General features: G+C 34.5%; 1 protein-coding gene across 1 annotated transcript; it reads left to right on the plus strand.

Annotated features, from left to right (window-relative positions):
* The first annotated feature begins 2,832 nt into the window (after nt 1-2,832).
* On the plus strand, nt 2,833-11,395 carry LOC118041757 (ubiquitin-fold modifier 1). Its single transcript, XM_035049246.2, has 4 exons — nt 2,833-2,994; nt 3,089-3,186; nt 10,602-10,634; nt 11,146-11,395. The coding sequence occupies exons 1-4, from the start codon at nt 2,906-2,908 to the stop codon at nt 11,217-11,219; spliced, it is 294 nt and encodes a 97-aa protein (XP_034905137.1). The 5' UTR covers nt 2,833-2,905; the 3' UTR covers nt 11,220-11,395.
* Nucleotides 11,396-12,485: the final 1,090 nt, after the last annotated feature.

Here is a 12,485-nt window from a genome sequence, read left to right on the forward strand (position 1 = left end):
GGTTAAACAAATCTTATTTATATATAAAACTCAATTATAATTTTTTGATTATTATTATTTTTAATTTTTTTTTATATGCACCTCACACACAAACTTAACCTTCATCTCTAAAACAAACACTCACAAAGTGATTTTCGACAAATAATGTTTGGCACAGATGACTCGTCGTGCATGGTTTTGTTATATATATATATAAGAACTGGCCTGGGCTATATAGCCCAGGTGTGTGAACTTGCCAACAACACCGGAGTGCATTTGCTTGCTCTTCTAGGTTGTTGTATTTTTTTATTTTATTTTAATATATCTTAATAAACTACTGTTTAGATAATTGATTATAATGATTTTGAAAAAATAATAGGTTAATGTTTAGCATAGATGACTCATCGTGCATGATCTGTTATTATATATATAAGGAGAACTGGCCTGGGCTATATAGCCCAGGTGTGTGAACTGCCTACAATACTGGAGTGGCATTTGCTTGCTCTTCTAGGTTGTTGTATTTTTTTTTTTATTTTAATATATTTGAATAAACTACTGTTTAGATAATTGATTATAATGATTTTTGATAATAATAGGTTAATACATGTTATTTAAATGATATTTAAGTTTTTATTGTAGTATTTTTCATTATAATATTTATTTTTTATAATTACATATAAAACCAAAACTAACGTGTGAGCAGGTTTTTAAAAACGTGGTATAAATATTCACAAGAACAAAATATGTATTTTATCATTATCAGTTTCTATATTACTATATCCATATTTTTTGTTTTTATTTACCTACATGAGAATAATTAAAATATTATTATTTTTCCTTAAAGTTACTTATAAATCATGATAAGGTTTTTATTTAAATAACCATGATTTTTATAAAAAAATATTTTCTCTCAAAATTAAGAATAAAACAACATAAAAAAAAGTGAAGCTTTGGCCATATGAATTGTTTCTTTTCTTACTTAATTTAAATCATTTGAGTTTTGATAGATATTTATTTTAGTTGCTATAAGTTTTTATTAATGAAAAAACCACGTCTCTATCAAAATAAAATAAAAAACAAAAATGAATTTCAACCAGAGAAACACATTTTTTCTCAAAATTCAGATCATTATGAATATTTATTTTAATTATCACCGAGATAGTAAAAAAGTTGTTTTTCTTAAAATTTAAATAGATGAGTTTTAACAATCAAAAATTAACCTTCATGATAAATGAGAGAAAATGAATAAGATAAGAAAGATAACTAAAGTAAAATATTTGCATGTGTATCGATTTTTTCACTTCTTACAATGAAGATTAATTTCTTAATTTTGTTTCTAATTAGTGTTAATAATTTTTTATAATTAAAAATATCACTTTTTAAATAAATTCGAGGTTTTTATTATGATATTATCAATTAACTTATAAAAAATTTTACAAAGTATAATTTGCATGTTTTTTTTTCAAAAAAAAAAAAACAAATTGTTGATGAACATTCAATGAGACCTTGTTTTCTATGCTATAATTTTCTGAAATTAACTATTCTATTATTTCCTTTTACATTGTTCCATTAGAATTATCATGTTATGACTTTTTCATGTTTTGAATTAAAATTATTTTCATCTAATGCCCATTTTTTCTTTAAAATAGCACTTTTTATATAAAAAAAACATGAAAAAGAAATGTATTTTTTTTCTCCTACGTTGAAATTTGAATTATTATGAATGATTATTTATTTGTATCATGTTTTCATTAAAAATATTATCCTACATATAAAAAATACATGATTTTATTGAAACAATAATAAATGAAAAAAATGAAAATATAAATAGATAATATTTTTCCACAATTTAGATTGCTATAGTTATTTAAATATAAATTTTTATTATATAATTAAATAAAAATAGATTTTGAAAAATCTCCTCACCACACGAATACTAGTTTAATTTCGGTTGCATGATACCTTATATTTCCAAGTGTGGTCCCTCCATCTATGTCAGTGGTTGATGGTTTGAGAAAATTTACCGGAAATGTGTGGAGATTATTTTAAAATATATGAAAATAATATATTTTTTATTTTTTATATCAATAAATTAAAACAATCCAAAACATCAAAAATAATAATTTAAAACTAAAAAAATTAAAAATATTGGAATTATAATGTCAAACGATGCCAACAATGTCAATTTTATGAGATCAAGTTTTTTCGATGGAGCCCATGTGGTAAAAGTAAATGAGAGAGAAATTAAAAATAATAACAATAAATGCACGGTCTTAAGTGACCAAAAAATTAAAACGAGGGGTCAATATAACTAATTTTCAAAACGTGAGACACCTTAGATTTATTTTACCCCATTATTTAAAGTGGGGTAGCAATTGCTCCGAGTCGATGTTTTTAAAAAAAATAATTTCCACTCTTTGGACATATTAACGGTAAAATTGATGGGCATTTATGAATATAGCTGGATGGGGTTTGAATATATAACTGTATTTAACTAAAGTTTAATATTTTATAAATTATAAATATGGTCTATTTTTTTAATAAATCTCAATAAATCTCAACTCCTTTCAGTATATTTTTTAATAATTAAATCCCTTTATTTCCTTATAATTAATTTAACTCCCTTTAACCAAAAAAATTCACAATTGACAATCAACAATTAAGCTCTGTTTTTTAAACCCCAGTCGAAATTCCCAAACAACGTACCCTGAGCCGAAAGAGAACTGGACCGCAGACATAATGGGCCGTACTTAAACCCAGCCCACGAAATATAAGCTGAGGCAGCGCTAAAGTACGGCCCATCCTTCTTACATTTCTCAGTGCTGCGTTAAGGTTACGCAAGACGCGTCCAACATAAGCAGGGCGTATATATAACGCGGTCAGATCTCTCCCTGGTCCGTTTCCAAAATCCCAACAGAGAAGAAAAATGGCGAGTGGCGGTGCTGCTGCAGGTGGTGGTGGAAAGGTGTCGTTCAAAGTGACGCTCACCTCCGATCCAAAGCTCCCTTTCAAAGTGTGCGTTAATTCCTTTCAATTTCTTTTATTTCCCCTTTCATGTTAACTGTGGTTTATCTCTTTTAATTCAATCTGTTAATTTTTGAAATTTCAGATTTAGCGTACCGGAAGCAGCCCCTTTCACGGCCGTTCTCAAATTCGCTGCCGAGGAATTCAAAGTTCCTCCCCAAACCAGCGCTATCATTACCAACGGTAATTCTCTTACTCTGTGTTTTTTATTCTTATTGTTTTGAACAATTTATAATTTAGCATTCCCTTATTATTTATTATCAATATATACATGCCGCCGATAAATTAAGAAAAAACATCGTTTCATGACTTTCTTTTCTTTTTTGTTACATGTAATGAGAAAGTGCTTATGTAAATATGAAAGCAGCAAAATATTGAGGCCGTTTAAAATAATTTAATGAGATCTTCTAAGATAGTGTTGAAACCAAATGGTCGTAGTCGTGTTCGAGCGTAGAATAATTGTGATTTTAACCTTATGCAAACATAAGGTTATGAATTGTGGCATCTAATGGAGCATATTCTATTAGCTGGATGCCTGAACCCATGTTATATCATTGATCACATGCAGTTTCAGTTTCCATGACCACCAATTTGACCTTTCAAAATTATAACACTGTGAACTGTGTTTAACTTTTAATCCTTTCTACCATGAGCTGTTTGCGTCTTGTATTTGAAAAGTGATCTCTTGTTTTTTTAAAGTAAGAGGTTTTTTTGTGACTTGAAAACTCATCATAGATTACATTTGGTATTTTTTGAATACCTATTTGAGCTTGGAAAATGATCTCATGTGAACTATTTGTTCAGTCCCGGCTAAACTGTTTTTTCGCAATGCGGTCCCTTGAAAGATTGAGCCTTGTTTACATGATGGAAAACTCAAATCTTTTTTGCATTGTTGGTAGACCCAGAGGATTATTGGATGCCCCTGCAGCAGTTCTGCTGGAATTCTATTTGGGTCTGTGCTTGTCTTGGATTTTGATTTGGCGGCGTGTGAGAAAAATTATGATTCAATTTCTGCTTCTTGTTTTTCCAAACATAAAACCTGAACTTTTTTATTGGGATGGTATTGGATGATTTTCAACAACTGATTTAGACGCAAGCAAGCACTTGAGATTTCTATAACAAAATTCTCCTGCTTCATAGTTGCCTTGTCCCTGGGATTTGAGATTTCCATGAAAAAATTGATTGTTTTGACGATTGCGTCATCTCATTTTTTTTGGCACTTGTACCCTCTCAAGCTCTGAAATTTAGAGTTGGTAAACGGGTAGCATGAGTTTTTCGCGTCTTGTATTTGAAAAGTGATCTCTTGTTTTTTTAAAGTAAAAGCTTTTTTTGTGAATGGAAAACTCATTGCCCTTGCAGTACTTTTAACTTTTCTGTTAGTTTTGTACCTGAAAGCATCTCTTGTTTTAAAATTGAAAGAAACTTGAATTCGGGACAACATGTTCTGAAAAAGCTCATGAAAAATAGATGGGCGAACAGAGAATGGAGGGTTTCAGTCGGTTTAAAATATTATGGTTCAACCCTGCTCTTTTGATTGAGAAAAGCTGCTAAATTCTATGTGACTGTGGGATAACTAAACATCTAGTGGTTTTTCCTTTTCAAAAGTGTAAGGCTGTTCTCTTGATGCTTTTGCACTCAACTGAGATGGTTGAACCAGTGTCTCATCATAGATTACATTTGGTATTTTTTGAATACCAATTTGAGCTTGGAAAATGATCTCATGTGAACTATTTGTTCAGTCCCTGCTAAGCTGTTTTTTCGCAATGCAGTCCCTTGAAAGATTGAGCCTTGTTTACATGATGGAAAACTCAAATCTTTTTTGCATTGTTGGTAGACCCAGAGGATTATTGGATGCCCCTGCATCAGTTCTGCTGGAATTGTATTTGGGTCTGTGGTTGTCTTGGACTTTGATTTGGCGGCGTGTGAGAAAAAATATGATTCAGTTTCTGCTTCTCCTTTTTATTCAATTTCTGCTTCTCCTTTTTCCAAACATAAAACCAGAATTTTTTATTGGGATGGTATTGGATGATTTTCAACAACTGATTTAGACGCAAGCAAACACTTGAGATTTCTGTAACAAAATTCTCCTGCTTCATAGTTGCCTTGTCCCTGGGATTTGAGATTTCCTTGAAAAAATTGATTGTTTTGACGATTGCGTCATCTCAATTTGTTTGGCATGTGTACGCTCTCAAGCTCTGAAATTTAGAGTTGGTAAATGGGTAGCATGAGTTTTTCGGTCATGTATTTGAAAAGTGATCTCTTGTTTTTTTAAAGTAAAAGCTTTTTTTGTGACTTGAAAACTCATCGCACTTACATTTGGTATTTTTTGAATACCTATTTGAGCTTGGAAAATGATCTCATGTGAACTATTTGTTCAGTCCCGGCTAAACTGTTTTTTCGCAATGCGGTCCCTTGAAAGATTGAGCCTTGTTTACATGATGGAAAACTCAAATCTTTTTTGCATTGTTGGTAGACCCAGAGGATTATTGGATGCCCCTGCAGCAGTTCTGCTGGAATTCTATTTGGGTCTGTGCTTGTCTTGGATTTTGATTGGGCGGCGTGTGAGAAAAATTATGATTCAATTTCTGCTTCTTGTTTTTCCAAACATAAAACCTGAATTTTTTATTGGGATGGTATTGGATGTTTTTCAACAACTGATTTTGACGCTAGCAAACACTTGAGATTTCTGTAACAAAATTCTCCTGCTTCATAGTTGCCTTGTCCCTGGGATTCGAGATTTCCTTGAAAAAATTGATTGTTTTGACGATTGCGTCATCTCAATTTGTTTGGCATGTGTACGCTCTCAAGCTCTGAAATTTAGAGTTGGTAAACGGGTAGCATGAGATTTTCGCGTCATGTATTTGAAAAGTGATCTCTTGTTTTTTTAAAGTAAAAGCTTTTTTTGTGACTGGAAAACTCATTGCCCTTGCAGTACTTTTAACTTTTCTGTGAATTTTGTACCGGAAAGCATCTCTTGTTTTAGAATTGAAAGAAACTTGAATTCGGGACAACATGTTCTGAAATAGCTCATGAAAAAAAGATGGGCGAGCAGAGTATGGAGGGTTTCAGTCGGTTTTAAAAATATTATGGTTCAACCCTGCTCTTTTGATGAGAAAGCCGCTAAATTCTATGTGATTGGATAACTAAACATCTAGTGGTTTTCCTTTTTCAAAAGTAAGGCTGCTCTCTTTGATGCTTTTGCACTCAACTGAGATGGTTGAACCAGTGTCTCATCATAGATTACATTTTATTTTTTGAATACCTATTTGAGCTTGGAAAATGATCTCATGTGAACTATTTTGTTCAGTCCCGCTAAGCTGTTTTTTTGGCAATGCGGTCCTTGAAGATTGAGCCTTGTTACATGATGGAAAACTCAAATCTTTTTTGCATGTTGTAGACCCAGAAGATTATTGGATGCCCTGCAGCAGTTCTGCTGGATTTCTATTTGGGTCTGTGGTTTTCTTGGACTTTGATTTTGGCGGCGTGTGAGAAAATATATGATTCAATTTCTGCTTCTCCTTTTTCCAAACATAAACAGAAATTTTTTATTGGGATATTATTGGATGATTTTCAACAACTTATTTAGACGCAAGCAAGCACTTGAGATTTCTGTAACAAAATTCTCCTGCTTGATAGTTGCCTTGTCCCTGGGATTCGAGATTTCCTTGAAAAAATTGATTGTTTTGACGATTGCGTCATCTCATTTTTTTGGCACTGTGTACCTCTCTCAAGCTCTGAAATTTAGAGTTGGTAAACGGGTAGAATGAGTTTTTCGCGTCATGTATTTGAAAAGTGATCTCTTGTTTTTTTAAATTAAAAGCTTTTTTTGTGACTGGAAAACTCATCGCCCTTGCAGTAATTTTAACTTTTCTGTGAATTTTTTACGGAAAGCATCTCTTGTTTTAGAATTGAAAGAAACTTGAATTCGGGACAACATGTTCTGAAAAAGCTCATGAAAAATAGATGGGCGAACAGAGAATGGTGGGTTTCAGTCGGTTTAAAATATTGTGGTTCAACCCTGCTCTTTTGATTGAGAAAAGCTGCTAAATTCTATGTGACTGTGGGATAACTAAACATCTAGTGGTTTTTCCTTTTCCAAAGTGGAAGGCTGCTCTCTTGATGCTTTTGCACTCAACTGAGATGGTTGAACCAGTGTCTCATCATAGATTACATTTGGTATTTTTTGAATACCAATTTGAGCTTGGAAAATGATCTCATGTGAACTATTTGTTCAGTCCCGGCTAAGCTGTTTTTTTGGCAATGCGGTCCCTTGAAAGATTGAGCTTTGTTTACATGATGGAAAACTCAAATCTTTTTTGCATTGTTGGTAGACCCAGAGGATTATTGGATGCCCCTGCATCAGTTCTGCTGGAATTCTATTTGGGTCTGTGGTTTTCTTGGACTTTGATTTGGCGGCGTGTGAGAAAATTATGATTCAATTTCTGCTTCTCCCTTTTATTCAATTTCTGCTTCTTTTTCCAAACATAAAACCAGAAATTTTTTATTGGGATATTATTGGATGATTTTCAACAACTGATTTAGACGCAAGCAAGCACTTGAGATTTCTGTAACAAAATTCTCCTGCTTGATAGTTGCCTTGTCCCTGGGATTCGAGATTTCCTTGAAAAAATTGATTGTTTTGACGATTGCGTCATCTCATTTTTTTGGGCACTTGTACCCTCTCAAGCTCTGAAATTTAGAGTTGGTAAACGGGTAGCATTAGTTTTTCGCGTCATGTATTTGAAAAGTGATCTCTTGTTTTTTTAAATTAAAAGCTTTTTTTGTGACTGGAAAACTCATCGCCCTTGCAGTAATTTTAACTTTTCTGTGAATTTTGTACCGGAAAGCATCTCTTGTTTTAGAATTGAAAGAAACTTGAATTCGGGACAACATGTTCTGAAAAAGCTCATGAAAAATAGATGGGCGAACAGAGAATGGTGGGTTTCAGTCGGTTTAAAATATTGTGGTTCAACCCTGCTCTTTTGATTGAGAAAAGCTGCTAAATTCTATGTGACTGTGGGATAACTAAACATCTAGTGGTTTTTCCTTTTCCAAAGTGGAAGGATGCTCTCTTGATGCTTTTGCACTCAACTGAGATGGTTGAACCAGTGTCTCATCATAGACTACATTTGGTATTTTTTGAATACCAATTTGAGCTTGGAAAATGATCTCATGTGAACTATTTGTTCAGTCCCGGCTAACCTGTTTTTTCGCAATGCGGTCCCTTGAAAGATTGAGCCTTGTTTACATGATGGAAAACTCAAATCTTTTTTGCATTGTTGGTAGACCCAGAGGATTATTGGATGCCCCTGCATCAGTTCTGCTGGAATTCTATTTGGGTCTGTGGTTGTCTTGGAATTTGATTTGGCGGCGTGTGAGAAAAAATATGATTCAATTTCTGCTTCTCCCTTTTATTCAATTTCTGCTTCTCCTTTTTCCAAACATAAAACCAGAAATTTTTTATTGGGACATTATTGGATGATTTTCAACAACTGATTTAGACGCAAGCAAGCACTTGAGATTTCTGTAACAAAATTCTCGTGCTTGATAGTTGCCTTGTCCCTGGGATTCGAGATTTCCTTGAAAAAATTGATTGTTTTGACGATTGCGTCATCTCATTTTTTTGGGCACTTGTACCCTCTCAAGCTCTGAAATTTAGAGTTGGTAAACGGGTAGAATGAGTTTTTCGCATCATGTATTTGAAAAGTGATCTCTTGTTTTTTTTAAAGAAAAGTATTTTTGTGACTGGAAAACTCATCACCCTTGCAGTAATTTTAACTTTTCTGTGAATTTAGTACCGGAAAGCATCTCTTGTTTTAGAATTGAAAGAAACTTGAATTCGGGACAACATGTTCTGAAAAAGCTCATGAAAAATAGATGGGTGGACAGAGAATGGAGGGTTTCAGTCAGTTTAAAATATTTTGGTTCAACCCTGCTCTTTTGATTGAGAAAAGCTGCTAAATTCTATGTGACTGGGATAACTAAACATCTAGTGGTTTTTCCTTTTCAAAAGTGGAAGGCTGCTCTCTTGATGCTTTTGCACTCAACTGAGATGGTTGAACCAGTGTCTCATCATAGATTACATTTGGTATTTTTTGAATACCAATTTGAGCTTGGAAAATGATCTCATGTGAACTATTTGTTCAGTCCCTGCTAAGCTGTTTTTTCGCAATGCAGTCCCTTGAAAGATTGAGCCTTGTTTACATGATGGAAAACTCAAATCTTTTTTGCATTGTTGGTAGACCCAGATGATTATTGGATGCCCCTGCATCAGTTCTGCTGGAATTCTATTTGGGTCTGTGCTTGTCTTGGACTTTGATTTGGCGGCGTGTGAGAAAATATATGATTCAATTTCTGCTTCTCCTTTTTATTCAATTTCTGCTTCTCCTTTTTCCAAACATAAACCTGAACTTTTTTATTGGGATGGTATTGGATGATTTTCAACAACTGATTTAGACGCAAGCAAGCTCTTGAGATTTCTGTAACAAAATTCTCCTGCTTCATAGTTGCCTTGTCCCTGGGATTCGAGATTTCCTTGAAAAAATTGATTGTTTTTTGCGGCACTTGTCCCTCTCAAGCTCTGAAATTTAGAGTTGGTAAACGGGTAGCATGAGTTTTTGGCGTCTTGTATTTGAAAAGTGATCTCTTGTTTTTTTAAAGAAAGAGGTTTTTTTGTGACTGACAACTCATCGCCCTTGCAGTAATTTTAACTTTTCTGTGAATTTAGTACCGGAAAGCATCTATTCTTTTAGAATTGTAAGAAACTTGAATTCGGGACAACATGTTCTGAAAAAGCTAATGAAAAATAGATGTGGCAACAGAGAATGGAGGGTTTCAGTTGGTTTAAAATATTCTGGTTCAACCATGTATTTTTTATTGAGAAAAGTTGCCAAATTCTATTTGACTGTGGGATAACTAAACATCTAGTGGTTTTTCCTTTCCAAAAGTGGAAGGCTGCTCTCTTGATGATTTTGCACTCAACTGAGATGGTTGAACCAGTGTCTCATCTTAGATTACATTTGGTATGTCTGAATACCAATTTGAGCTTGGAAATTGATCATATCTGAACTATTTGTTCAGTCCCTGTTAACTGTTGTTTCGCTTAACTTTTTTTCACTGTTTCTAGTCCCTGAGGATTATTCTATGCTCGTGCAGCAGTTCTGCTGTTGTTGTATTTTGGTCTGTATTTGTCTTCGATTTTGATTTGGTGTTGTGTGAGGAAAAGAAAAAGTTTTGATTTCTGCTTCTCTTTTTCCTATACATAAAACCAGAAATTTATTGGTATGGTAATTGATGATTTTCAACTGATTTAGACGCAAGCAAACACTTGATATTTCTGTAACAAATTGCTCCTGATTTATGGTTGCCTTGTCTCTGAGATTTGGGACTTCATAACTAAAATTGACAGTGGTATTATGAAGAGATTAGCCATCTCAAATCAACGGGACAGAAAAATCCTATTTGGTTTCATAAATGAATAGCCAGCATTTATCTTTATTATGCCTATGAACATGTGCTTTAGGCCATTCTAATCACTGTTTCCCTCGTGTCTTTCACTATTTCTTACATCACATTTCTTGTTTTACTTCTGTGTGTAGATGGAGTAGGAATCAATCCTCAGCAAAGTGCAGGTATGCCATGCTCCCTTTACATTTGAGCTGTGTTGTCCGTGTTTTTTTTTTTTTTTTTTATGTTGTCTCTTCAAGTATTTGTTATATTCGCATCTGTGCTGATTGATCATTATATTATTAAGTTGCATTCGTGCCTCTGTCCTATCTCCATTTTCCGGTTGCCATTTTCAGCGTTATAATTTGAAAGAGAAGTATGCCACTGCCAGTAACCGCTGGCTTTATGAGCAAGGCGCTGCTAATCATTTAGCATTAACCTTGTCCATTTTCACCGGATTACACAGTAGCTTCTATTATCATGCCCCATAACAAGTGATAAGATTTCTGTTTAGGATATTATCACTATAGCATAAGTGCATTAACAATGCATGAATGCAATTTCCCTTTTCATTTGCTAGCTCCAGGCGATAGGAAGTGTGTTGATGATGATATAATTTTAGTAGTGATTTGTGCACTCTGCCGCATTGTTTTTTAAGTATTTTGATATTTGTTTCACGTGACTTTGACGTGCTAGGCAATGTCTTCCTTAAACATGGTTCTGAACTGCGCCTGATCCCGCGTGATAGGGTTGGAGCTTCTGATTGTTGAAAACATGATCATCATCAGACTAAAAAACTGGTTAATCTTTGTTCTTCTATACCATTCTATAACTTTTAATCAGTGTAACTGGTATCATAATCAATATGAATTGAGATGGAAGGTAGCTGCAATGCATGGTCTCTCAAGTTAATCATAATAGAAAGGTCTCTTTGCCCTTTTTCTTAGTCCTTTCTCTTCCATTACGTGGAGCCTTGTTTTCATCAGAGATTTGACCTGGGGGTGGATGATAATAGGCCATAGGCCTGGTTGCTTCTATTCACGGCCGACACAGATGCAGTGGTATTAATAGTTAAAACTGCTGTACCTTGACTTACTGGGAGCTACCTTGTTGATGATCGAGGTTAGATTCACCTGCCTTTTTGATAGGTTACGTACATGTCTTTTTTTGTGGGAAACCGCTATGACATGAAGCGTTGCTCCTGGACTTGCTGCTGCGTGGCGTGAAAACGTTATTTCCACTTCAGCGTTATACTTGGTCTGAACTACCATGAAAAGTTTTGTTTTTTTCTCTAGCAAGAGAAATCCAGAAACTAATTGGTGTCGGAATGTGCATGCCTTGCCCGAGGATAATTCAATAACGCATTGCCTTGGTGCGGGGATGTGCATGTTTTATCTGAGCTCCATGTGCTAGTTGCAAACAGGAGAGTCCAAATCGCACGATTGGTCACAAATTGCCTTTTTTACACGCGTGATCGTCGTAATATTTGTCCCTGTTATTTGCTGAAAATGATCGCTACCTAAGACCTTTTGCAGAGGCAGAGTGATGAGCTGGCTTTCCTGCTCTTTTCGATCAAAGTGCATGGTGCTTACCCTATACCCACATTGTGAGGATAATATGAGCTTGCCGACAAAGCTCTATTGGGTGTTCCAAACTCACTCTCAAATGAAGTCATGCTCCTTTTCAAGCACCCCCGAAAAGCATATATATATATAGTGTGTGTGATGTGACATACGTGCTCTCTAGCAAGTCGGTAAAGAAGAAGAAGAAAGGGGGAGGGGCGTCTTGAAGAAAGGAGGTCCACAGTGATGGGTATCGTCTTGGAAGCGAGGACATGTGCATTTAAAGTTGCACTGAATCTTTCGGCTCTTGAAATCACAATTGAATCCGATCTCTGACCCATCACGATAACCATCTTATTCATGTCTTCTAATAATGTTTGCCTGGTCGGGGCCAGCGACAGGAAGGAGCCTACCCCGCCAGTATTACTATTTTCAGATACTGTCTTGTGAGTGGCATTTGCACTTCTCAATTGT

This window comes from Populus alba, chromosome 14, assembly GCF_005239225.2.
Source record: "Populus alba chromosome 14, ASM523922v2, whole genome shotgun sequence".
NCBI lineage: Eukaryota > Viridiplantae > Streptophyta > Magnoliopsida > Malpighiales > Salicaceae > Populus > Populus alba.